Genomic DNA, 26,522 nt, shown 5'->3' with positions numbered 1-26,522 from the left:
AGACAATTTTGGAAAATAAGAGTAGTGTCTCAGGAATGTCTGTTGTTTAATTGCTTTCTGAGAATACCTCGACCTAACATTTAACTACTCAGACGATCTGGATGGCCTCTTCAAATGAGAATCAGGTAAGCGGCCTAGCTTCTAGATCGGTACTGCAAAATTTTTGAGTCAATTTATTGTGAAAACAGCTGCGGTCGAGGCGTCCACAACAGCATTTTAACCAGTCAGCTGTCCGGCGGATTTCCGAAATGAATCATCTGTCGCTTTTTTTCATAATTAATTAATTCTTTGGAACGCTTTATCTATAGTATATTTATTCGACCTGCCGATACGCTTAAGAAGGCAGTGGAGATTCTTGATGTTCCATGTGCGTTCTATGTTGTAAGGATCTGTTTTACATTTCATTTTTGTTTGTGCCTGTAGGCAGCTGAGATCCTCCGCCAGAATAATTGTTCCAGTTGAGATGTCATGCTATACATACATTGCGCACTACGTTCACATTACGGGTTGGGAGTTCTGCACTTTTACGCTCTGGGCAACCATTTATTTAAACCTTTTAAATGAGGACTAAAATAGCCTGGAAAAGTGTATATTAATTCCTCTTTTGTGCGTCAGGTCCTATTTCCGTTAATTCTAATTTGATCATCAAATGGGCCTGAGACTTCATCCACGTTTTGAAGCGGACTTTGACAATCTCATGGCTCTCCGTCTTTCTAACATGATGGTAGAAGCGTTGATTTTATGGTAGCTTCTTCTTTCGATCTATACCCATCAGTTGTAGAAATCAAATGGATACAAACATTTGAAGCAAAGTAACCTTAAGTGAACGAATATTGGAACATCATCAACACTACTTAGTGGCAAAGTTCCTTGTTTGATTCATTTTGTTTCAAGATAGTCGGTTATTTCCAAACCGAGTAATAAAAATGAGCAGTAGTCTATTACTCCGAAAAAAATCGAAAGTAACTCGACTTGTGTGAAATCATCTTGGTTCCTCATCAGGGAAAGCAACTAGAACGCAATGCACCCTGAAGTTGTCGATGTTGAGATCTCTCAAGGAAAAGAAAGGGTTAGGGGTGTATATTACGGGTATGTGGGTGTTCACGCGCAATTTCCCCTTATCGTGCTGAAAAATGGTGCGGAATAGGTTCACGCTGTACGAGTTTTCCTACCAACATCTTATAACTCCACCTTTGTGTACGTGCCAGTGGGCTGTACGGGAGTAATTTACACCTATAACCTTATCTTTTTGTGAAGAAATTCCAACATTTTGTCGATTTCATGATATGCTGCTTCTAGAGAAGCATAGGAAGCGAAATGGATGACAAATGCTACTCTCGACATTGATTTATAGACTAGCGGTCACAGCGGACTAGTGGTTGGAGCAAAAAATGGAACATTGGTTCCCGAGGAAGACCGATACGGAATTTAATCTTCTCATCGTGTGGTTCCTACAAATTAAAAACTCATTTTGTGGGGGAGCGGTACTACATTGTAAATCTTAAATTAGTATTAATGGATTATTACTAATTACTATTAATTGATGGCATTACATCATCAAATGAACATTAGTGCTAGATTTTAACGTGGCTGGTGGTAGTGATAAAGCAGTTATTTCTTCTATTCTGATTCATTTGTATGATTGCTGGCAATGTGGTGTCGGAAGTGGAAAAGTTAGAAAGTAACTGAGTAGGTGAGAGAAAGTAGCGTTCTAACTAGAATTCAAATGAAGTAAGGGAAAAATCCAAAAAAAAGAGAGAGGAGGAAGAAAGTGACCGTAATCACGTTGTTTCGACATTTCTGAAGTGAGATTCATAGAGCTCAATAGTGATCTACCTCACTGCAACTATGACCATTCCTCGAAAGTGGGATATCACTTAGTGCTGAGAGTCGCTGTATAGAAAATCCAGGTACTTTACATAGCTCAGCCAAGCCATATTTGTCAATTAGTACCGACTCTGAATGTCTGGACCACATAGATGCACCGTTTTATCGTGGCAGATCTACTTCCACGATCTCGGCACCAAATATATAGTAAGTATAGTAAATGAGATGAAAGAAGAAGAGAAGGAAAAAGGAAGGAAGAAAGGAAGAAAAAGGAGAAAAAGAATACAGCGCCAGCGCGTCCCGTGTTGCACGACTAAAACAGTCGCGCGCGGGAACGTTGCTCTCGCGATGCGTTCCAATCGCATCCTCACAGGATTTTCTGCGATGCGCCGAATTTGGCGGCTGGTTAGAATTTTTGGCATTGTCTTCACCTTGGCTCCTCGCCAATTCTTGATGAAATTGAGGATAAGCGTGATCCAAGTAGTGTTGGTCCCAATAAGCTAGCTATAGTCGTGTGAAACGACACGAAGCTCGTTGCAGTTGCGTAAGGCGCTGCACTGCGCTCGAAGTAGAGCAGCGGTCGGGACCGAGGGAGTAGGACCGGAGTGATCGCGGGGTGCAGTGATGAGTGGTGCTAGCAAGGTGTCCCCTGGCGTCCCTGACTGCAACGCTCCACCGCAGCGAGCGCAGCCTCTTACGAAGTTCATGTCGTCTTGACCCAACTATGAACATTTTTTTCTGAGAAGCACATAACGCTTTTACGTCTTTAAAGACGTAGTGTGAGACTTCCTCTATTTTTGGACTGTTGCAGTAATGTTTTGCCTCATAATAACTGCTTCTTATCGTTGTAATATGGTCGTGTCATAGCGTACTAAAACTTGGTGCATTTGCGTAAGCGACTGCAGTGGAGGTGGGACCTTTACTCATTTCTGCGGCACAATTTCCTGCTAAGGCTTTTCGCACAACTTATTCTCTTAGTCTTGTCGACTGTGTTCTGATTTGATCCCATGCCAGGTTTTTTTCTTTTCCGTTTTTTGCAGTTTCCAGATTATTGAATTCATAGGGTTTTGCAAGGACGTTAATGATTTAATGGCACTGTTTAGATTTTCTTTCAAAAAAATCAAGTAAAGGCCAATTTCTGCAGGCTTTGTGCACAGCTGGTTTCGATAAGTGAGAGCAAATCGAACGTTTAGCATCTTGCAGACCGTTTTGCAGCTGTGCTTACACCTCAACAATTTAATCTGTAACTGATTTCATTGACATCGCATCATCTGCGTTGCATTGCAGTAATACGGCGACAGACTATATTAATTGCTATACGATTTAGAAAGAAATTAAAGACTGCCAACTTATATAGCCTATTTTTCAACATGATAGTTTTTTTTTTGTTTTATATGGGTGCGATGCTTTTCATGTTGATCGTAGATTGTTTGCCACTATGAGTAAAAAAAATAATTGTAAGTGCGAGTTAGTTTGTGCTTTCTTTATGAAGAATGGGAAGAAAAACAAATAATAAAGGGAAATAAGTAATAATAAAGGAAGGAAAGATATTAAAGAGGCTAGAATTACTGGAATTTTATTAATGATCAAGCTATCGAGTTACCACTATCCATACTTGGTTATGTTTGTTATCGAAGCAAATTTGACTCGTTCCGTAAATGTAGAAATGTAGTTTTAGAGTGTAATTGTTGTTGTAAATAGCCTGGTAGGTGAATATTCGCTTCTTTTAGAACAGATAAAGAGAACAATTTTATTTTTAATTTGAAGCTTTGGTTAATTTTGTGCCATGGTCTTGTCGTATTATCTAGCAGTGTAATGACCTTCCATCGTGAGGGCAACAGATTGATCATATTCCATTGAATACTGTGATATGTTCCGTTGGAGACCGGAACTGCAATTCTCGATTAAAAAAAAAAGTGAAGCGTACTGTTATTCATTGAAATTTGCAAGAGCGCGTACAAGGATAAAAAAGATCAGATATAATTTCACTGGAACGATAAATGTGCGTTCTTTTCTGGTTTTATTTGTTGAAATATCCACACAGTTGTTATTTTACATGGTTATTTTATACCTGGGACATTTGAATTTAGCGAAAAAATTCGTAGAACTATGAAATAATTAGATAAATCATTTCTTGTAGGTGATGTATGCTAGCGAAAAGTATTCTGCGTTGATGCAATCCAGTTTCACGCCTTTCTTTTCCAAAAAAAAAAATCAAAAGCCAAATTGCACCATTGGTTCTAAATCTACGGATACTGTTTTTAAGTTCAGTCGATCTATGACTAATAGTGTAGCTTTGCAGATGAGACAGCACCCCACTTTCTCTTTATCTAATCTCCTCTTCTATTTTTCAGTGATCGCTTTATCTTTATTACCTTCACGCATGGTTTCGTTCAACGTCCGAAACTTCCCGGACTCATTTTAGTATCACCATTTCCGTCCAATGAAAAAGTGTGACCACACCGCGTGCTGAAGATTAATGAGTATTCTCACGTTGCACATGAACAAGAACAAGAAAATAGAAAATCTAAATTGGTTATGTGTCTCCAATAATTCGTCGAATTAGTGTTGAAGATTTGAGGTTGCCGTATTTTTTCACTCTGTTCTCTATTTTCGCTGAAAAGTAAGAACTTCACGGATCGAGTTCCATATCTCTATCGCTGCCGATAAATCATCCCATGTGTTTCTGCTGCTGACAGCTGCGAAAGTAATCGCTCATTTTGACGCTTTCTCGCTTGTTTTTTCTTTCTTCCTTTGAATTCTACCATATCCGTGCGGTGTTGATTAAAATCTACTCAATCTACTCACTCCTATTACAACACTTAGTGTTCGAATTTGTTTTCTTCATTGAGAATTGCTACAAATTGGTAGTTGGAGGGGTCGGTCTGATTTTTCCCATTTTTTAAATTTTTTTGAGCCGTCTGGAAGTATTTCTGTTACTGTTCCATATCATATATATTCTTACTGCGTATTATATCGGTGGACGGTTTCCGAAAAAAAAGCAGACTTGTAGTCAGTCAACACTGCTTCTTGTGAAACAAATGCTTAGTTTAGCCAGTCTTGGCTCGAGAAACGAGAACTGCGTTCAGATTTGAATTTTACAATATGTTAGTAAGATGTTTGTATTCTGCATCTGGAACTATCTCGAGAAAAACCCTCACTGGCCTCAACATTGGGTCCCGCTATCCCGCTTACTGCCTCCGCTTCTACTCCGAGTTGTCGCACTGTTATTTCTGGATGTAAATAACTGAATCAGTCGGGATCCTAAGACCTAAGCATTAGTTATAGAGCGTCTATGACATGTAAGTTAAAATTACTAAAAGAAAAAAGGACGATAGAACTTCCAGAAATAAGAGCGCCATCCTACTATGGCTTCCTGTCAGCAAGTAACGTATGGACCCAGCTTTGTTTTTTGAGTACTCTTTTGGGTCCTTTCCTGATACTTTGCAATACTGATTATTCATTTATATAAATGAACAAGATCACTAGTTCTTCTCCATTTTTCGTAGAAATTACCCTTTTCTTCAGAAACCCCGGCTTGAAGAACTTCTCAAGAAGTATCCACTTGATGTGTTTCCCAACTGGAGCATCACAGCGGACGAAAGGTAAGCAGCTTTATCGACAGTTCTCAGTGATATTGCTTTAATTTATAATTGCAGTAGTTGTCCGGAACTGTGGTGGGCGTTTATATTGTATTGAATATGTGAAAGTGCACATGGTGAGGAGAGATGTATGCACATGGGTACTTATTGGTGCGCAGTCAACCGCGATGTGGCTTGGGGCACTCTAAAGGCAAAGGGCGCGCGCATGAAACGGCATCTATCTGTTCAAACCTACGTTAAACCTTCGGTACCAGCGACTGTACATAGATGACACTGTATTGCATGTATTCAAGATTTTTGTGTAAGTGTTAATTCAAACCCATATTAGTCATGTGTTAAGGAAACTCTTCCGATAATCTTTTCGCCCCGGTAGACGCTCTTTGGAATTGAAGGCAAGGAGGTTACAATGAAGTAACGGCTACAGAAATAATTGGCCAATCATAATTTCTGACCTACTTCTTCATTATCTCCTTGGTTTCGTGAATAGAGTTCCCGCTGGAGAATTTTTGAGCGTGTTCTTTCAGCAAAAGAAGAGTCCTTGTTTATATTTTATATATATTAGAAAGAACTAAGACTGAAATCTGTAAGAAAAAGAGAACTTTAAAACAATCATGTCACGTGCAACCATTCGTAACAATCCTCCGTTGCACTTCCGCGTGGAACTTATTTTATGAGGAATGAGAGAGAGTACGAGGTGCATCGACGCCGAAAATAGGGTCTCCAATACTTGTGTTTTTCGTCTATAAAAGACAGTTCTTTGCCTTTTACTTCGGCAACACTATGATTTATTTGGAGACATGTGTAATGTAAGTATTTTTAACCGAGTTGGTGATGTCCATTCTGTGAGAATGTTAGCTTCTTGAGTTAGTGTTTAAGTTAGTGCTTCTACTAATTGTTATTTTTTCTTCTATTCTTTTTGTCGCACTAAATTGTTATTTTCCTCTGAAGTTTCATTACAGATTCTTTTAAAAGATAATATTTCGTAATTTCGGTGTTCTTTTGAGTGTTGCTTCAGTGTCTGCAGCTCACTTATTGAGGTAGATTCACTGGGTATAAAAGTTTGTGAATGCCAGAGATTCTCATGAGGTTTTTTTTGTCTTTTTGCTCGGAATCATGTGGTTCATTGGACGATTTATTACAACAAATAAAAAGAATGGAAAGGTGAAAGATTTGCCAAACTTTGTTGCACTCAAAGTCATAAGCACCTCTTATTTCGAGCTTGAACTCCATCAGCCTACTGTCCTATAATAGATAAGTATCGCGAAGGAGAATAAAATCACTTTGTGATACTTGAAACAATCCCGGTAAGAAAAATTTGCTGGGTCGTCTTCAATCTGTGTTCATTGTCATTGAAATTGGTATAGTCGTGTCAAAACGACATGACGCCAACTGCAGCGATGGGTGGTGACCGCGCACCTAGCCGCTACGCTTCACCGAAGCGCCTCGGAGAAGCCGATACGATACGATACGATACGCGTACGCGATTGCGTAAGCACTTCATGTCGTTTTGACCCTGTAGTACGTACGATTCTGGGTAGGATCAGAATAGCAAGGATAGTGAGTACAACGGCTCTGAAATAATGCTGATGCTGGTGAGAGCGATCAGCCCATTCCTAACTTCCACAACATTTGGTTTTCAACTGATCCTTACATATATTTAAGACTAGCATTGGAAGCTTTGAAAAGTTAAAGAACGGGAAATTTTCTGGTGTCGATTGTTTCCGAGATCTTAAGGTCATATCGTGATTAGGAAGCTTTAGCCAGTATCCTTTTCATGTTTCAATCACTTATTAGAGATTTCAGAGATAATTAGGATGTAAGTTCGTGCCACGGAAATAAATTTCAGAATGAAAGTCAAAGACAGTGGGAAAATAAAGAGATTCAGGTACTATGTGAGTGCTCCAGTCGATCACCTGGGAGAATGGGCGTTCCATCTTCGCTCACATCTCACAGCTCTTATCCTCTCAGGAAACCCGGCCATTGGATTTTTACAGGTACTAATTAGCCGTTTTTGTGCAAACTGGCTGTGTCTTTCATTCATTCCTCGAATATATTGCTATTTTGGGATTGCGAGAACTACTCTTGATATTTGTATGCACCTTTTCCTTTTCCGTTTCCATGGTAGGCCGTTCCTTATGGCAATCGAATGCGAGAAGATGTTTGCTTTTTCTCTAGTGAAATATTGCTGCAAAGCTTGCTTTTCTTGGACGTCTGCTTTCCTCAGTTGATTTTATACATGAAGTTCCAAATTTCTGAGATTGCTACTATCTCAGCTGATTAAATTTCTCACAGTTTTACTATCTTAAGGTTTCTTCTGGAACAGTTGTTCTTTATTATACACAACTGACTTGCATTGTTATAACTAGGATATTTTTCATTGTTTTTTTTTCTAGCGCTTCACCTGCTTGCGATCTGAAACCTTTTGTTTTTGCAGTCGGTACACTCAAAGACCATGACCAGGATTGCGCATGGATTTAGTATTTTAGGCTTGGAGGTGTTTTTCTTCTCGCTCATTGTGGCTATGGTGAGTGGACTTAGGGAAAAATGTGTTATTTTGCTTTTAATTTTGCTTAATACCTGGTGTACTCTTGCAATTTGGCTCTTTTTGCGATTGATTTGTTTTCAAGATCTTATAATTGGCGATTTACCGTCTCTACATAAGAAGTGCTCTTTTTTTTAGGTGTGGCTGTTTGACGCACGTCTTGGACGACTGCTCTCTGTGCTGTTATCGTTGGGATTTTTCGTTGCTGGCAGTCTAAAAGTCGCACTATGTCTGCCTCGTCCTCCATCCCCGCCAGCACTTTTCCTGGACGAGGAGAACAGAGACTGGTAGGTTTTGTGAGGGCATGTTGGTTGACGAGTTGATTGGCCCCAGGTGCTTTGAGACCCACTTGCCTATCAGCTCTATATTCTGCACGATTTCTCCTACTTCCTATAATTTTCTAAACACTATCCTATTGGTTTCAACTGGCTTTTGTTGTTGAGGGCATGGCCATCCAATCATGCATTGCTTGGGACGGCCTTTCCATGGTTCATCTGGAACTACTCAAGCAGTCACCATAACCTTTCCCTATGCTCATCAGTTATTCTACTGGCGGTCATCCTTACTTGTGAGTTTTACTTATGAATTATGAACTTCTTCGTGACATACATTTGGAATGTATTGAATTATGTTGCTCCATCAATCATTTTCATTTTTTCTTTAGTGTCTAAGTTTCCTCCTCTTTTTGCTCTCTCAATTACATGTGTTGCTTCGAAACATGGTTTCCACTCTGCCTCCGTGCATTTTTCCTCTGCCTCTCATTTTCCAGTACACCTACTGTATGGTAGCGCTTTCTTAAACTTATTCTTCTTTTTTCCGATCTCTTTTTATTTGCTTCTCGCGAATCAAATCACGGTACTCATGGATTGCAACTTTTTTCGCTTCTTTAGATCCAATCAAAGGATCCAATCACAGAAAAATCTCTTCATCGAGTTCACATTTTTCAGTGCTTGAAAACAATTTTTTTCACCTTTTCTCACTCCGGCGAAAGCGAATTTGCTGCAATATAACTTCGGAGTAGCCAAAGTCACTATCAAGTTCACAGATGAGATTTTATCGAATGATTTCATTTCTAATTCAACGGTTCTGCATTGTTTTCTTTTATCGAATCGGTTTTCTGTCGCTCGTTTAGAATTTTTGGTTTTTGAAAGCGTGGTACACTGATGTATTCTGCCTTTGGCAATCTTTACTGATATTGCAATTATAGAAGCAAAATGAGTTTCATTTCGAATTTGTCTTTGCATGATTGACAATATTATTTGGAAGATTTCTGTTTTTTGTTCTACTTTTCTATCTATGAAAAGAATCCTAATCTCTAGCTTGAAGCCAGCAAAAGAAAATATTAAAAAAAAAAAACCATGAGGAATATTTTTAACCATGGTCAAGATAGATTTTCAAGAAGAATGTGATTTTTGCAGTAATGTTTGAAGCTTTTGATCCTTCTTTCCAGTTGCATGAACACTGTCTCTCGGCGAACGATTATTTATTTATTCATTTGTTAACTTATTGCACTGATAAGGCATTAAGGAATAGAGAGCAAAAAGGATATAAAGACAAGGAGTAAGATGTAGTTAGTTTGATCGAGATAATATCATAGAGTAAGAAAAAAAAAGAAGTAATTATATAATACTAATAATAAAAATACTAATTAAAGCAAAAACTCCTCTTGGTTTTTGCACAGAGGATGCATAAAAGAAAAGAAGTGCAAGAAAAAAAAAGAAAGAAAAGAAGTAGTGATGTGGTTAGTTTGCTTAAAAGCGTCACCCCACAAATCTGAGGTGGTACGGATTTCAGGTGGAGTATTCGTATACGGGATCGTGGATTATGGAGAGAAGGGTGGTTTCGTCCATTTCTTCCTAATTGCCATAAAAAACGGCCCGGAAGATACGGCTTCGAGCGCTCCGGTGCGCTATTTTCTACAACGAGTTCGATTGGAGCGCGCCAGCCGTGTGCACACGCCGCATCTTCCGGGCCGTTTTTTTTTACGGCAATTAGGAAGAAATGGAATCACCCCCTCTCCATAATCTACGATCACGTATACGAATACTCTACCTGAAATCCGTACCACCTCAGATTCGTGGGGTGGTGCCTTCAAGAGAATATCTACAAAAAAAAGAAAGGGAAACTAATTAAAGCAACAAATCCCCATTGGTGCGAGTGTATCTATTTATTCTTTGATTACCTAACAATCTACTATTGATCTGCTATTTAATCTGTACATCGTCTATTTTGTAAGAAATATATGGAATATATTTGCCGCTGATGATCTCGCTGCCATTTTGTCGGTCGGCAGAAGAAACGATGTGCGGCTTAAGAATTCCCATGCAGTGCTAACAATTGATGTCCGCGCAGAAAACGACGAGCAATTCAACAGCGGCGGATGTTTTCGCGCGTGCGCTGATAGTCGCGGCGGGTATTTTTAATGCAGCCGCACAAATTTGTGTATGTGTACGTATATGTATTTGTGTGTGTGTGCAGTGTGTGCGGTGTGTCGTTAGTGATGATAAGCGTTGTTGTATCGAGTGTGTAGTTAAATGAATACCTGTTTCATCGCGTCGCACCTACTGTTAGGTAGGAACTGACGTTCTGCGTCTGCGGCTAATTCTAATGTGTCGTGTCTTCTTTATGGTTGTGATGGTTCTCTTCCGCCATCTCACCACCACCCACCACCATCAGCGCCGCCTTTGCATCCTCTTTTCGTCTCCGTGATGCTGTGCTTTCCGTTCTCTATCCGTTTCTCTCACGCCATCGCTGTGTCGCATCTACTGCGACTGATCACTTATCGATTTCTCTATTTGTGTGTGTGTGTGTGTATGTGTACTTACGTGTAATTTTCTCACATTATTCTCTATAGTAGATGATTATTGGTGTCATTCTCAGTCAGATCATTTGAAACATATCCTCTCAAATACCTCATCCAGAACTACTGATCATCCCATAAGGTACTGCATTAAAAAATCGTTGTGCCTACCTAAAAATCCGCGTTATGGATTATGTTACTGGACCATCGTGTTATCGAATCGTTCCTTCCTTTATTACCAATTAGGATCCGAGTCGCCTACGACCCCGTAGATCAAAACCCACCCGAAAGGTCTTGATTCGGAGCCAGCTCATTAATCATGGCTATGCACTCTTTCTTTCTATGATTATTGGTGTTTTCTATTCAATACACAATTTTTAAGGATATTTTAAAGTTTTGTTGTGCTGAAATCCCTTAAAAACCACATATACTAGCTGCTTACAGCTAATTACATGCACTGTCTGAACTTTGTGTTTGTGGCTAACTTGTGTTATCCACATCGAAAAAAAAAACCGTGCTCCGATATACGTGAATCAGCTGATGCTTCCTCGCGTCATCACATTTGTTCCGAGATGTTTTTTTCAATTCACGTTTAAATGACAGATGATGCCAGAAGGATATATCGATGAGTTATGTGGAAACGTTTCTGCTTCACAGCTATAGAGCATAAATGGAAGCAAATTTTCGCTGAGAAGAGGCCTTATAGTCATGTCAGTCAAGCGCTTTTGCTATGGTGATGAGCCTCATTTGAGTTGAAGAGGAAAAGAAATTGCGGTCGGATCCTGGCTACGAGTTTATAGGGGTTCGAGCAGAGCAGAGCAGAGCAGACTTTTTGTGCATTGAGATTCTGGTTTCTAAGAGAATACTTGCCTCAAATGATTATGTGATGTACTTGGTTTGGAAAATCAGAATACTCTAGAAGTTCGCCCTACGTGCACATTTTTGTAAAAAAATTAAAGCTATCCTTTCAAAATCTCGAGGGAGTATATTTCTGTGGTTTTTTTTGGTGGGAAATTGTCTGATTTAAAAAGTTCTCCACACTTCCTTTTCAAAAGTTTTTGGTTTTCTTAGATAGTACAAGAAATCACTGTCGTATCAATCCACTTGGGATGCTCCAGCAATTGAGAATCGTTTGAGGTTTACGAACGTCTAGCTGACCTATACAATGACTTGTGGGCTCCATCCGATATCAAGTCACTGTTTTTATCCTCCCAGACAGGTCTGGTACGAATTTATCGACCATGGAGGGATGAAAGGCTTGGTTGGCACTAGAGCGGAATCGAACCTCCGGTCGAATCATGCTGCAGCCACAGCGGACCTCTTATCGACTGTGCTACTCCCGCCCTACAGACAGTATAACATATGTAAATAGTTAAAATATTTATGAAGAACTTATGATCTTATAGGACGTAATATTCGCAGTGCTGCTTTCTTAAAAAGAAAACAAAATATGCGCGGTACAATGAATTGATGAAAAATACAAGGTGAGGTTGTCAAACCGCACTTTTCCTTATTAATAAAGTATTATTGAAGATTATTTATAGAAAAATGGAATTAGTATTTAAAAAAAACCAACGGGGGCATTTTTCAATCATATGAAATAAATATCATATAAAATACACACTAGAGCATGAATGGAAACTTGAATAAATTTAGAAAAGAAGATTAATTTTTTGAAATTTCACTCTTTCCTCTGCCGCAGACGCCCCCACAATGCAAGATTTGTTCAAAATTACGGTTTGACTGTCTCACCTCTCCTTCAAAAATTCGAACTGCTTCTATATCATCAAAGTATTTTATTCATAGAAAAAAAGCGAAGAGATCTATATTCTTTTCTATTTATATTTTTTTGAATGTTTGTAGAGTTCCTTGCTCAGAATATCCGTTGGAATCTTGTTATTCTTTGTGGAAATTTATTTATGCTCAAAAATGGTTGGGGAGTAGGGGGGTTCCAGCAAAAACCATCATCTTGTTAATAGTAAGTCGAATGGTGGGTTTGGACAAGATGGAAGTTTCTGTGGAGTTTGCGCAGGAGACCTAACTCTACCGTATCCAACTCCCACGTGTATCCTCATTCTTGCAAACAAGATGACGATTTTCACTAGCGCCTACGATTTGAACTGTAAATCCAAATGAATATAAAAGCTAATAGAAACCAACGAACAGGACAAAGAGGTTTTCTAAGGATTCTTTTCCATTTCACGGAGATGTCTACCTACCTGGTGCTGAGTTTTCGATCCACGTTTTCGCAAAACACCGCTATCAGATGTCATGCGCATAAGCGCATTCTTTCGGATCTCTTACAGATTCATTGCATACCTTGAACTTTGATCATTATTACAACAATTATCTTCGGTTATCGGTTGTGACCTACATTTATCAGATAGACTGATATGTCACAACGAATCAACGGCGGAATCGTTTTTGAGACGACGGATGTTTGAGTTTTGTTGGAGTTTCTTTCTTCTACATACATAGACGTTTTTGCAAACTCCAGAAAAAAATCCTGCTGGATTTAATTTGAAAGGGACCCTCTTGCAGTTACTTTTGAGGTTTGTTTCTAGAAACCATGTAGAAAAAGAGAGAAAAATTGAGCGTTAACGTTCATAAGTGCATGGAAAAAAAAACATAGAAAGAAGAAACATATGCAATCATGCGCAAAGGAAAATATTTGAAAGTTTTGTAACTTACTGAAGAATTTCTCCACGAATTTCTCCATTTTAATCCTACACATGTTTAATTTCAGAATTCATTCACTTATTCTCTATTCATTGATTTTTCGAGGTTCTGTTTGATCTACGCTAATTCACGATTTTTTTTTTGCTACAGCTCCACAATTTTTATTTGGTTGTTTAAATTCGTCGTGACCGTTATAAAAAATCAAATTAAATTATACTTCGAAGAAAATTCCCGAGAAATTCCCCTGAAAAGTGCCTCTTGATGCGTTAATCCGATGAGTATTGAGCTTTTTGTCTGCTAATGTACTATAGATATCCATAAAAAGATCCTATAGTTATCCATAGACAGAGTAATTTAAAGGCATCACCCCATGAATCTGACGTGCACAATGTTGGCGCGCTCCAATCGAACTCGTTGTAGAAAATAGCGCACCGGAGCGCTCGAAGCCGTATTTTCCGGGCCGTTTTTTTACGGGAATTAGGAAGAAATGGACGGAATTCTCTATTGCCGCTGGTCTCAGCCGCATAGATGCTGGAGGGCTCTAGCACTCAGTCATTTAATATCTTATGTGTATTTGATCCTATGGATTTTCCCATAAGATAATCGAAAATCCAGCTTAAAATGTGGACGAAGTTGGATAAATGCCGAATAGATGATGGACAACTAACAAAGCTTGAAGAAAAAACAAATTTGCAACCTCTTATTGGAATCATTTGAAGTTTATTGCAACTCTCTAGTGCATACAGATTTGCTCGGACGTTGATTGAACTGCACAACGCGCTAGAATTCATTTTTCTTCCCTTCCTCATCTGAAAGGATAGGGAAGATTCCAAGTGCCTCTTTTTCCTTGTGAAATTCCTGACCTTTTTGTTTCTAAAAAATGCACCGACAATCTGTAATCTCTTCAAAAATAGCACATAACATACATTTGTTTTTATATAATAATGTAGTATAATCTAATTATGGATAATGGTACACACATATCATATGTGGTGGAAAATTTGAGCACTTTGCAACGCTACAAAATCCCCACAGTAACATCTGTACAGATTTTACGCCTCAAAAGAAGAAAAAACCCTTGAGAGCAGGTTATTGGGTGATGAAAGCCACATTTGCGGCTAAGGGAATCGTGAATAGCTCTGGTTCTTCAAAATTTCAGTTGTGTTTCTTCCTTGTTTTTTTTTTACTCCCGCAGTTTTTTTTTTGCTTCTGTTTTGTTGATTTAATTGTTTTCATTCTTGAACCCGCACAAGTAAAGAAGAAAATATTTTTGGATATCTAAATTTAGAAACATTTGTTCAATCATTTTGCTTTTCAAACAGAAGTTCATGTGGGTTTTGAGTTTTTAATAGCTCGATTTCAACTTTAGTTTGGGCTTTAAAAAATTGAAGAAAACAAATGGAAGAACTTTTAAAAAGAATTAGAAATTGACAAATTTATCTTTGGCGGAGTTCATGCAAAACCGAGAAGGCTTTAGGGAAAGACAAAGTGTGTGCATGAAACTAGACGTTCTACGCGCCATTCGGAGCTATCCTGAGCCTCTGGGAATTTCTCCAATCAGCAGTTAACGGCGCTCAATTCCAAGCATATGTACTTAAGTTCTGGAGGGCTCGTAATTTTGCTGCTGAAATTCAGAATAAATGAATAGATGTACTTATTTATAGGTATCAGGGGAATAATTGCAGTAGTAGTCAAAACATTTGTCTATAAGTACTAGTTTTCGGGGAAATCGGATTGTCTTACTGCACACATCTTTCTAGAAAGGTATGGTATTAAAGGCAGCATATCAGGAAATCGACGATGTCGGGGGTCTCTGGGAGACGATAGAGAGTTCAGGTCGTAGATTACGAACATGAGCGTGACCACGCTTAATTTTCCCTTATTCGGCCTGAGAAGCGACGTGGGAGCCGCATTTTGCCCTACGAGGCACGTTAGAACCAAAGGCGCCTTCATGCGAGTAGCGTCGAGCGAGCTCGGGGCTCAATGAGACCTTCTCAATCATTGACTTTTGAGCGGTTGGGGAACCGGGGCACCTCCTCTAAGTCACTTTCTAAAGCGGTTGCCGAATGTCGTTTTCCAAAATAATTAAAGGGCGAAAGGACCCCCTCACTTGAGCTGGACCCCATGGACTAAACCCCTTTCACCTGAGGAGGGTCCAGCTTCTCCCTATCGCACCTATGGTTAAAACACACGGCGCTTTCACGCGCGTCGCGTCCACGAGCGAGCGGTCGGGAACCTCTTGTACAAAAGGTGCTCCTAAACGAAGATCCGTATCTTCCGGACCGTTTATAACGGCATTGAATAGGGTGTTGAGGGAACCGGCGCGTGTCTAGCGGTGGCACGTTCTAAAGTTCCTCACTAAAGCGGTTCGTATTTCGTTTTCTAGAATCATTAAGGGGAACTGAGCGCACCCACGCTTATACTGGTAAACTAGAGCACGAACCATACCATACCATACGAACCATACAACTGGACTCCAGAGACCCCGACATCACCGACCCCGAAATTTTCGTAATGTGTTGCCTTTAAGCATTATTGTTATCGTATAACGAATTATTGATTGGTATTCATTGACTGATTACTTGTTGCAATAAAGATCGGTTACGGTAGAGGAGTGTTTTTATCGATGTTTTATACTACATAGTCTTTAAGAACAGAAAAGAATCACCTAAGCATATTATACATTTCGTGGTATATTAAGACGTTTTTTTCTGCTCTCTGTAGAATAGAATGGGTATTTGGGCTGTTTTGGAGTAGCAGAGAAAAACTCAAAAAGCATTCATTGCTTACCTTTTCTATACTCTTCTTAAGATTCGTCTGCTCATCCTTAAACAGAATTACAATGTTTACATTCCTTTATAGTGAAATTTGTTCTGGAACTCTCGATTAGTTTCCCTTTCACATTTTTCTTTCCTATAATTGATGCTGTTTCTTTTTTGACATTGCAACGTTTCAGTTTTTCGCTCCACAAATTTTCTCTACCTATCTACTCTCCAAATTCTACTTGAAAACGGGAATTTGTTAAATTCGTTAAGTACAAACCAACAATTGTTCATATTCTATGGTGTTTTTCCGTTGTTTGAAATACGCTCCACTCTTTGATGATTTTTCCTTCGAACCATTCTCGCTTACCTACCGTAGCAGCGGTGCTGTGGGTTTCATCTATTACTTTATTTCATTTGATTCATTTACAACTAATTCCTCAACGTTTAGGGAATCCTCTCTCTCTTTTTTCTGTTTTTTTTTTCCTTCTTCTCACATTGGAGAACCATCGTATGGCTTCAAGTATTGCATCACTAAGTAATTTTTTTGGTCAGTTTTAGTGAATAGTGTTTCGTTCGGGTGAAAGGATCACATCAACAGGCCTTCAAAGGGAGCAGTAAGCTAAGAAAAAAACGATTCCGTCTCTTTTGGATGCAGTAACAGTTTATTTTGGGAATTCATCAAATGTTTTTTCCTCGTTTTTTTTAGTTTGAAGGCAGTGTATTACGAAATTGATGGAGTTCGGGTCTGTCCACGAATAAATACGGGTAAGGTCGTAGTTCAGAAGTGTGAGGGTGATCACGCTCAATTCCGCCTAGTAGTCCGAAAAAAAAGTGTGTGGAACATCCTTGGTTGCACCCGTGTCCCCAACGATGCAACAAATTACGGGTGATAGGACGATGACAACTTGCAGTGCTTCTCTGAGTAAAAATAAACTAAGTAAATTGAAAATCAATTAAAAACTTGCAGTGTGTTTACGATTATGCTTGCGGAGCAGCTTTTGTTGTTTATTTGAGCTATACTTCGTGGACTACGGACGCTGGACGCCATCTATGTTGCCCGGGTTCTATCGCGTAATAAGTTGCATCGTTGGCCGGACGGGACCACATAAGGGTGTATCACAAGCTTTTTTTTTGTTACTGAAGGGTAGAATCAAACGACTCTCATATTCGTGAACTACACTCCTTCCCCTATCTATTCGTGTAGTGATTTCTTGAAGATCGTCAATTTTGTGATACACTTCACCATTAAGGGTGTCGTTCTTTGGGTCCCAAATTCGATTTGTGAAAGGATTTAAAATTCAATGCCTCTAATCTTTAAATAATATATGCGTAGCTTAGAATCACCTCTGTATCACGGGGGCAGACTTCTGAGAGTTTGCTGTGACCCGAAGCAGCACACCTTCTTTCCAGAATACGAAAACTTGAGATGTTGTAAAACAAGGTCGAATTAATTATATAACCGCTAAAACACTAAAAAAAACATGTCGAACACTAAAGCTGTACAGAATGGCGTTAAAAATAATATTGATAGGCCACAATTTTGGTTTTTTTAGGTTTATTAGTTGGCGTCCTAGCACGAATGCATGCACATAGATTGTTTCGTGCTATTTTTACTTTTCTTCTATTCACCTTTGATCTTGTTTTTTTCCCCTGTTGGAAATTTTGACGCCGAATGTGAGTAGTTTGGATAAATTGGATTTGTGTCGGGTCACTCACTCAATCACTGTGATTGCACAGTGTTGTCGCATGGAACTCGATCTGCTCTGCTCTCTGACGTTTAATAGAAATATTCCTACTTTACATGTGTCTAAACGCCGGAATACTTATTCTTTTTGGTCCAAATATCCAACATTTACGCGATTTTTCAATTTTTAATTCTCTTCTCATGTTCTGGCTCTTAATTTCACTCCGAAACATGAATTTATTAAACGTGTTAGGTGCAAATTAAGTGTACATGCTCTATAGTGTCTTTTTTTTTATTTGAAATACCCTTCAATCGCTGGTAATTTTTGCTGGTAAGTACATATTTTCGTTTATTAACTATACTTTATAGCACTGCCGTGCGGTGCATGTTCCAACCGCTCCTTCAAAGTGTTGTTCTACTTCTTCTTTCTATTGGACCAACCAATTTTTCATTTTTTTTTTGCTGCGTATCGATATTAGGATAAGTTCATTAAGGATAATTTTAGCCAAACAACACAGGGGTATTTAATGTTCACGGTTTCACGGAAAATATCCACCTTGGTCCCGGTCCCGTACTCGTTATGAATGTGTGAATATCACGATTATCTTGAGTTTGACATTCTTGGCCATGCTGTAGAGGCCGGGTGGTAACGGTGCCGATAAGAGGTTCCGCTGTGACTGCACTGACTCTAACTTTCGAACCGGCCCAAAGTCAAACCAAGCCTTTCATCTCTACGACTTCGATAAACTGGGACCAGACTTGTCTGGAAGGATAAAAAATACTGACTTGATACATCGCCAAGGTCCCGCAAGTCATTGTAGAGGCTAGACACGCACTGGTAAACGTCAGACGATTTGAAAAAAATTTGAGAGAATTGAAGTTAAACAAGTACATGGGCACATCCATATAGGGGTTGAGCAATGCGGGATAAATACGCTTATTCTGTATTCTGTAGGTCACTGCAACCATAAACGCAATCAACCCAACTTTTGCCAGATACTTCTTTATCCTGTAGATCATGACAGCATCACCCCACGAATCCGATGTGGTACTGATTTCAGGTGGAGTATTCGTGTACAGGATCGTAGATTAAAGATAGGGGGTAATTCCGTCAATTTCTTCCTAATTGCCGTAAAAAAACGGCCCGGAAGATACGGCTTCGAGCGTTCTGGCGCGCTATTTTCTACAACAAGTTCGATTGGAGCGCGCCAACCGTGTGCACAAGCCGCATCTTTCGGGGCGTTTTTTACGCCAATTAGCAAGAAGTGGACGGAATCACCCACATCTCTATAATCTACGATCCAAATACGAAATCCGTACCACCTCAGATTCATGGGGTGATGCTTTTAAACTCATTCAACATGAAGTAGCTGGGTGAAACTCCCACGCTGTGTCGATTTTAGCCAGCCGGCTTTACGTGATGTTTCACGTAAAGCTGAGGATGGGCTGTGCGTGGGCCACTTGGAAATCACTTGGACTAATGTCGACAAATGATAGAGAATGAAACATCAGTGCTCTCGGGATGCGAAACGCGTTAGGCTTCAATTCAGAATCATTTGCGATTTATTTGGCCCACATAATAACTTGCGAGGCGGCACGATGTAATAAGTCAGCGTTTTTATCCTCCCAGACAAGTCTGGTACCAATTTATCGACGCCGGAGCGATAAAAGGCTTCGTTAGCCTGTGGCGATTTCTAACGATGCAGTTGCCCTTCGTACCGCCGCGACATCTGCCCTTTGCACCCGACCCAATGTCAGTGGAAAACGGATAAATTATCCGGTGGTTTAATACCCAAGTAGAACAGCAAGAACAACAACAACAGATATCTGAGGAAGGTGAAAACGTCGAAGCGTTAGACTGTGAAGAATAAGTTCTCCACTATAGCTCTGTCTATGGAGAGAATTGTATTTCAAGTATGATACAAAAGGTGCTTGGGTTTAAAGGCATCTCCCCACGAATCTGAGGTGGTACGGATTTCGAATGGAGTACTCGTATACGGGATAGTAGATTATGGAGAGGGGGGAGGGGGTGATCCCGTCCATTTCTTCTTAATTGCCGTAAAAAACGGCCCGGAAGATGCGGCTCATGCACAAGGCTGGCGCGCTCCAGTCGAACTTCTTGTGGAAAATAGTGCGCCAGAACGCCCGAAGCCGTATCTTCCGGGCCGTTTTTACGGCAATTAGGAAGAAATGGACGGAATCACCCTCCTCTCCATAATCTTCTATCCCGTATACGAATACTCCACCTAAAATCTGTACCACCTCAGATTCGTGGGGTGATGTCTTTAAGGACCAGAAAGCGTGAAGATTTCTGCTCTGTCTTTTTTTTTCGCTTCTTGTTTTTTTGAAGTGAGGCGCCTTCAAAAAGGATGTCTTCTTTGCTGATTGTGTGCGAGCAGTAACACGTAGACATTCAAGAGAAAGCGCTATAATCGGCCAGCAGCTCTTATCGTGGCAATTCGTTCGTGAATTCTCTCCGCATAGAGGATTTCTTATTTGGCGCAATGTGTGCGATTCTTGTTTTTGCACGCTTGAACCTCTCGACAATCGGCTTTCTTCCCACATATTCTGACGTGCATTCTACCCTAGAGGAATATCGTTAGTTTAGTCTTTATGTTCATTTTCCATGGTCTTCTAAAAAAATCTCGCTTTGGAAATTTTTAAAGAAAGCGTTTAATCGTGAAGCAATTTCTAGAACATTACGTCTAGAATTTCTGGGCATTTTTCCCGATTCATGGAATGGATGTCAATTTATTTTAATTAATTCTTTAAATAGCGACAGTAAAAAGTCTATGAGACTCCTAGCTCAGACATTTCTTCTCTTACAATTGATCTGTAGGAAAAAAATATCAATTTTGCGTAAACATGTAAGTAAAGTGCAGGACACCGTGGAATATATGTATATATATATATATCGAGGAAGTCCTTCCTTGACACTGTGTACTTTTGTAATGCGTAGGAGAGAACAAAAGAGCTGAATCTGGGGAACAGTTCTTTCGTTTGGTTTTTTTTAAATAGAATTCGTCTCATAAACCCTTTTGTTCAATGTATCCAAGACTTCTCGCTTCTAATCCTGACGTACTGCTTTGGTCATTAATCACAACCTGAATTTATTTCATCCCTGTTTTTTTTAAAGTCTGGATATCGCGTCCAAGCACTTCTTTTTCTTCGTGTTTTTTTTCCGTTCTTCTCTTTTCTTAGTTTTGTTTTTTCTTTCCGCTAATTTCCAAAATTTTATTTTGCTGTTTTTTATCTTGCCTTATTTGAATCCATTTATGTTTATGTATGTTCACTTCATTTCATTCACTGAGAATTTCTTTTCGTGAATTCGTTTTTTTTCCCTTTTTCCTAACGAAGTTTCACAATGGAGAAACTATCAGTTTCCGTAAATTTTAAGAATTATTCGCAAATTATTGGACGGGGAATTTTTTGACAGTCTCATTTGCTTTTTTTTTCTTCGATAACTACGACTTGGTTAGAGTAGTTTTTTTTGCCTTTTTATTGCGTTCCTTTTTCTTCTGGGAAGTGCGTGCAGAATGTTCTCGAAAATGTTGTGTTGTTTTAGGGAATTGTGGTGTGAGCTGGTCACGAGTATATCTGGGTGTTCATTCCCCATGTGATGTATTAGGCGGTTGGACTATTGGCGTGCTGCTTCTTTTCATATTCGGTAAGAGATAAGGTCTCCTATCCTCTGTGTTTATTTTGATTCCACATATGGTGCGGATAAGTGCGTATTCTGCGAGCTCCGTACACTCTCTGACGGACGTCAAGGGGTGGACGATTGAAATATGTGACCTCAGTTGTTTGCAGGTGGCTTCTCTGATAAACTTTACGATGCCTATGAATGGAGTTCTTCCTCGGATCTTTCGTTCTTTATCTATTTCTACTCAGTGGTACTGTTTCTACTTTGGGTGCATCCAAGAGCTTGGCCGGAAACGCAGAGTTATGGAGAGGTAGGATAATTTTTTCTTTTTTCTAGTTTTCATATAGAACAACTCGAAAAACTCGAAAAAATTGCAAGTAGAAAAATTTGTAGAAAGCACTTGTGGTTGTTGTTGGTGGTGTTAGTTGGTGGTCGACATTCCTACGAACATATTTTGCCCAGAAATCAATTAATTGTTCATGCTCGCGTGCTAGTTCAGATTGATTTATTAGTTTTTGATCGGGAACCCGAATCACTGGTGAATTTGTGCTCCTAGTGGATTTTCCGCAGCCTCAACTCTCTGGTCATTTCTCAGAATTTTCCCAATTTTAACCAAAAAAAGGACTGAGAAACTTTGGCGATAATAAAATGACGGTAAATGCACGGGAGAAGTCCTAAATTAAAATTTTTTTCATGATTATGTATACTTTTAAAAAAGGTGATGCGACGATGATAGAGAAAGCGGAAAAGATTGAAAAAAGAATCTGGAAGAATTTAGAGAAATCAGCTAAAGAATGTCTCTTTAGCTGATTTCTCTATATTTGTGATAACTGTTTTTTCTTCGGTTTTCTCTTTCGTTACCATAACCGTGAAGCCACACTACTGGGTGCACAGAAACTGAAAGTGGGAAGGACAAAAGCGTTTGTTTAACCAGTTTTCCCCTTCTCTTCTTATTTGCCGTCATTTTAAGTTTATTGTTATATATATATATATATTTTTTACATTCAGTTTATTTAGGTCTTTAATGTTTGCCCAGGACAATTTCATCGTTTCACGTTTTTTTTTCTCGTAGTTCTCTCTCATCTTTTCTCTTTTCAAATTTTGGTTTTCGAAGAATAAATTTTGACATTCTTATGAGGCCATCAAGCTTATGTTTGCATAAGCGGACTTACTCTTGAGAAATGACGCAGGCGCTTGCGAACTCGCAATGACAAAACAGAAATATGTTTTGTTTCCCGTTCTATGTTCCCTTTTCTTCGTTTTTTTTTTCAAACTCATTTTATTTGTTTATTTTTGTGGCGGATCCAATGCTTTATAATAATCAGAATCAGGGTTTTCAGAGAAAAAAAAACAGTGAGAAAGAGCAGTAGCGTGCTCGAAACTGCTTGCAAGCTCTGTTAATTTGCTATGTGAATGGGAAAAATCCTCATTTAATTTTGAAGTACCAACTTCAGTGTGATTTTTTTGCTGTCTTCCAGTTGGGACCTAATATTCGTGGCACGATTTTTTCCCACTGATCTCAAATTTTGTGTTAATTTTGCTCATTTACTAGTGAATTATTTACAAATCAACCAAGTTACCAGGGGCGGCCATTATTTATTGTTCGAATTCAGTCAGATGAGTACGTATGTATGAATGAACATTTCTATTTTTGGAAACGAGGTGCTTCATGTGATCGCTGATTCATCATTGCTTTCTTTTGTCATATTGAAAGTTCTTAGATGAGTCAGTGATTGGTCGTTAAGGATACTATTTATTGGAGCAAGTTAATCGATTTTCGATTTTCGCAGCCATATTGTTTCCCTTTCTTAGCTTATCGCTGCAAAAATTTGAAATTTGTACAATTTAACACATCTTTACCATTCTTACCATTCATTCCAGGTTTTTACCATTCTTTCTACATTTTCTTTCTATGTTGTCTTTTTTCTTATAACTACTACTTACCTTTTTACTTATAACTACTTACTTTAGTTATAACTTATAGCTTTATACAGCCTTTTCAGTTGATTTGCGTACTCTCCGGGACTGGTGCGATTTGGGCGGGTCGTGTTCTTCACCTGGGTGGCGACACACCTTCGATCAGTTTAGCCGAGGCACATGTGGATGCTCCTATCTACCAATACTTTCTAAGATTTTTTATAGGCAAGTTTTATCAGGTTTGGATAATTTTTTGTTTGGATTATTTTCCCGTAAAAACAATATTTCCAAGCTTTAGAAAGGGGAAGGAGGATTTCAGGAGTTGCTATTATTCTCACCTGTCGTGCCCTTCTGAAGCCGATAGCGAATTTTTCCATCACTGGATTCTATAATTTACTGGACATAAAATACTACTCCTATTCAAAAATGTGTAAAGATTTGGGAAGTTTGCAACCGACGAAGAGGTACACAAATCGTATGCGCTTTAAACCGATTCCTGGAGCCAAGGTGGGACATATTTCTTGTTCTTATATATATATATATATATATATATATTTGGATTGAGCTTTATACATTCTTGGATTGAACTTTATTCTCTAGATAGAATTGATTTGTATCAGTTATCAGTTTTTACTTTTTTTTTCTTTTTTTTCCCGTGGACGTAGTTTATGCGAAGGAGGAGAAACAGGTTTTTGTGGAAGAAGTCTACTCGTTTTTTCATATTTTCCACAGTTTTAATTTTTTTTTGTAAATTATCCTATTCTGGATGTCATTTGTTTTGGTCAGTAGTCTTCTATTACTATTTGTTTTTCAATTAATTATTTATTTGAGTGTTTACACTCTTTTAGCTGCTAGCTTAATCTTGTTACTTTTGAACAGACCTGAAAGAATCCATTGAATTATTGCGAAGTTGGGGCGAAATGAATTTTCTACTGGAGTCTGAAGATTTATTCGTTGCGTTCGTGGTTTTTTTTTTTCGAACAGTGTCTGATTTGCCTGTCTTTTTTTACATTATGAAAATGACGGACGTATTTTTTTCATACAGGGTTGAGCTCTACTGCGAACAAAGAAAGTGCAAAACAGTTTTTTTAGATCAAGTTGGCAGCGTTGATTCACTTTACAAAGAGGTTTTGTGGCTCTGTCGATTGGAAAGATTTATTTGGTTTCAACGAAACCTTTGAAATGTCATGTCGAGTTGTTTTTGCTTCACATTTATACATCTCTGAGCTACTAACGTAGATTTCACACTACTCCGTGGAACGTTCATTAACATACGGTGAACTTTCCTTTGTGCGACGATGAGACTTCCGGACGCACTCAGGAGGATAAGGCGCCGTTTATCCTTCAGTGACCTCTAGAACTGTCCGTCATATGATAGATTTCCTCCCATACTACTGTACAAACTATTTTTATACCGTTATTGTTTAAGCTTCCTTTAAAATCATACTTTTTTCTACCCGGCATTAAACGCAATGGATAAATGAACTCACAAAGTACATACTGTAATTGCTACTAATGTAACAGACTGTTTTATTTCATCCTGTCCTTTTTTTTTACACCAAGGATGTAGTTTGTTTATTTTTTAGCTTTCTGTTTTTTGATTCACTTACTTTTTAGTCTTCAGTTTTTTTTTCTTGAAAGCGCTTTCGTGTCTCTTCCCTGTGAGCCGAGCAATCCCTTAAATCTTCTGCGAACGAACCCACTAAAACTTCTCAGTGAACCACGTAGTGGTCCACAATCTCTGGAAAGCTGCATTAGTTCAGGAAACAAATCAAACGTTCTCGTATCTTGAAACCTCGGCATACTTCTGTTTATGTTCCGTCAAAAAAAAAGAAATAAAGTAAAATAAAAACTAAAGGTTCCATCTTAAAAGCTTCCTAGGCACACTATTAGAAAACAGTTGAGGAATAATTAGTCAGACGAGAATCTGAACACTTTTCAATTCTCTGGCAACACTTCAAGAAGTGTTTCTTCAAAAGTGATAACTTCAAAAAAGTGGTGGTCAAAGGCATATCTAAATGTACTAGACAGAATTCGCATGAGAAAAGGATTCGGTTATTGAATTTTTTGGTGAACTGATTACCTATAAAAGACCTTGGAAAGTTTTCCAAATTTAAAGGCAAAGTGGTCATAATTTGCAATTGAACCACCAATTTATCCCATTGATGACGGCGGACTTTTTTGCGTGTCTATTGTTTTCACTTTCCTCGTTCATGTTGTATGTAATATTACTCGGAAATAATATGTTCATTAAATTCAAAAAAAAAGTTTCTAAATAATCTGGAAATTATGAAAAATAACCGTTGAAAAGTGTGGGGCTCATCAGTGAGCCGCACCCTCTTAAAAGTGTTAAGAAGCTCCTTAATTCGTTTGAGCGATAGTGTTTAGGATATTTATTTGGGTCCCGATTCATCTGTGTTGCTTTTACTGCTTTATTCGTAACAAGTTTCTTTGTAAACAGTAAATTAGTACTTTATTAGTTTGCTAATTTTTTCTAACATACAAAATCATGTTTTTTGGTGTTGTGACGATATTGATCAGGTGTTATTGTGGCAGAGTTTACTTTAATTTTCAATTCAGTTTTTTCTTGGAAAATCTCTTTTTTATAGATCACATATCACCCGCCTAGCACCTATACGTACTGATACCGTCGTTTAGGTTGTGCCATCCGATGTCATTCCCTACGACGTGGATCTACCAGTGAAATTTATCGTTTATTCTGTGGTTGGATTTCTCGTGTCCGAGGGTTGCCCAGCAATTTTTGCTTATTTGAACATCTAAAAGATTTTGTAGTGTGGTCATGTATGGAATTGTTCCTCGACCTCTACACTTATATTTATGTATGTGAATCTAGTTCTGAAGCTTTTATAGACAATGATCTTTCGAAGAGTACACAGAAGATTGTAATTTTCACTTAGCCATGAGATCTATGAGAAAATTCCCGAATTTTATCAGGTTGTGTACACCTTCAGCTTTGCTAATTTGCTCATTTATGTTCACTTATCACCTATTCTACGTGCAATACCTGTGTTGTGCTAAACGCGTCTGAAAATCATTCCAAAA

General features: G+C 38.7%; 1 protein-coding gene across 1 annotated transcript; it reads left to right on the top strand.

The window, feature by feature from the left end:
* Nucleotides 1-101: 101 nt before the first annotated feature.
* Nucleotides 102-26,240, top strand: RB195_011977 (uncharacterized protein; the record flags this gene model as incomplete). The annotated part of the gene is made up of 11 exons (XM_064193619.1): nt 102-125; nt 5,356-5,432; nt 7,315-7,423; nt 7,864-7,953; nt 8,110-8,258; nt 8,415-8,539; nt 21,465-21,566; nt 21,710-21,852; nt 23,546-23,684; nt 23,779-23,966; nt 26,118-26,240. 11 exons carry the CDS (start codon nt 102-104, stop codon nt 26,238-26,240), a joined length of 1,269 nt encoding a protein of 422 aa, XP_064051202.1.
* Between the last annotated feature and the right edge of the window lie 282 nt (nt 26,241-26,522).

The sequence above is a fragment of the Necator americanus genome, chromosome III (genome assembly GCF_031761385.1).
Source record: "Necator americanus strain Aroian chromosome III, whole genome shotgun sequence".
NCBI classification, from domain to species: domain Eukaryota; kingdom Metazoa; phylum Nematoda; class Chromadorea; order Rhabditida; family Ancylostomatidae; genus Necator; species Necator americanus.
Note: the sequence above shows the minus strand (reverse complement) of the source record. Positions and strands in the feature narration are given on the sequence as shown.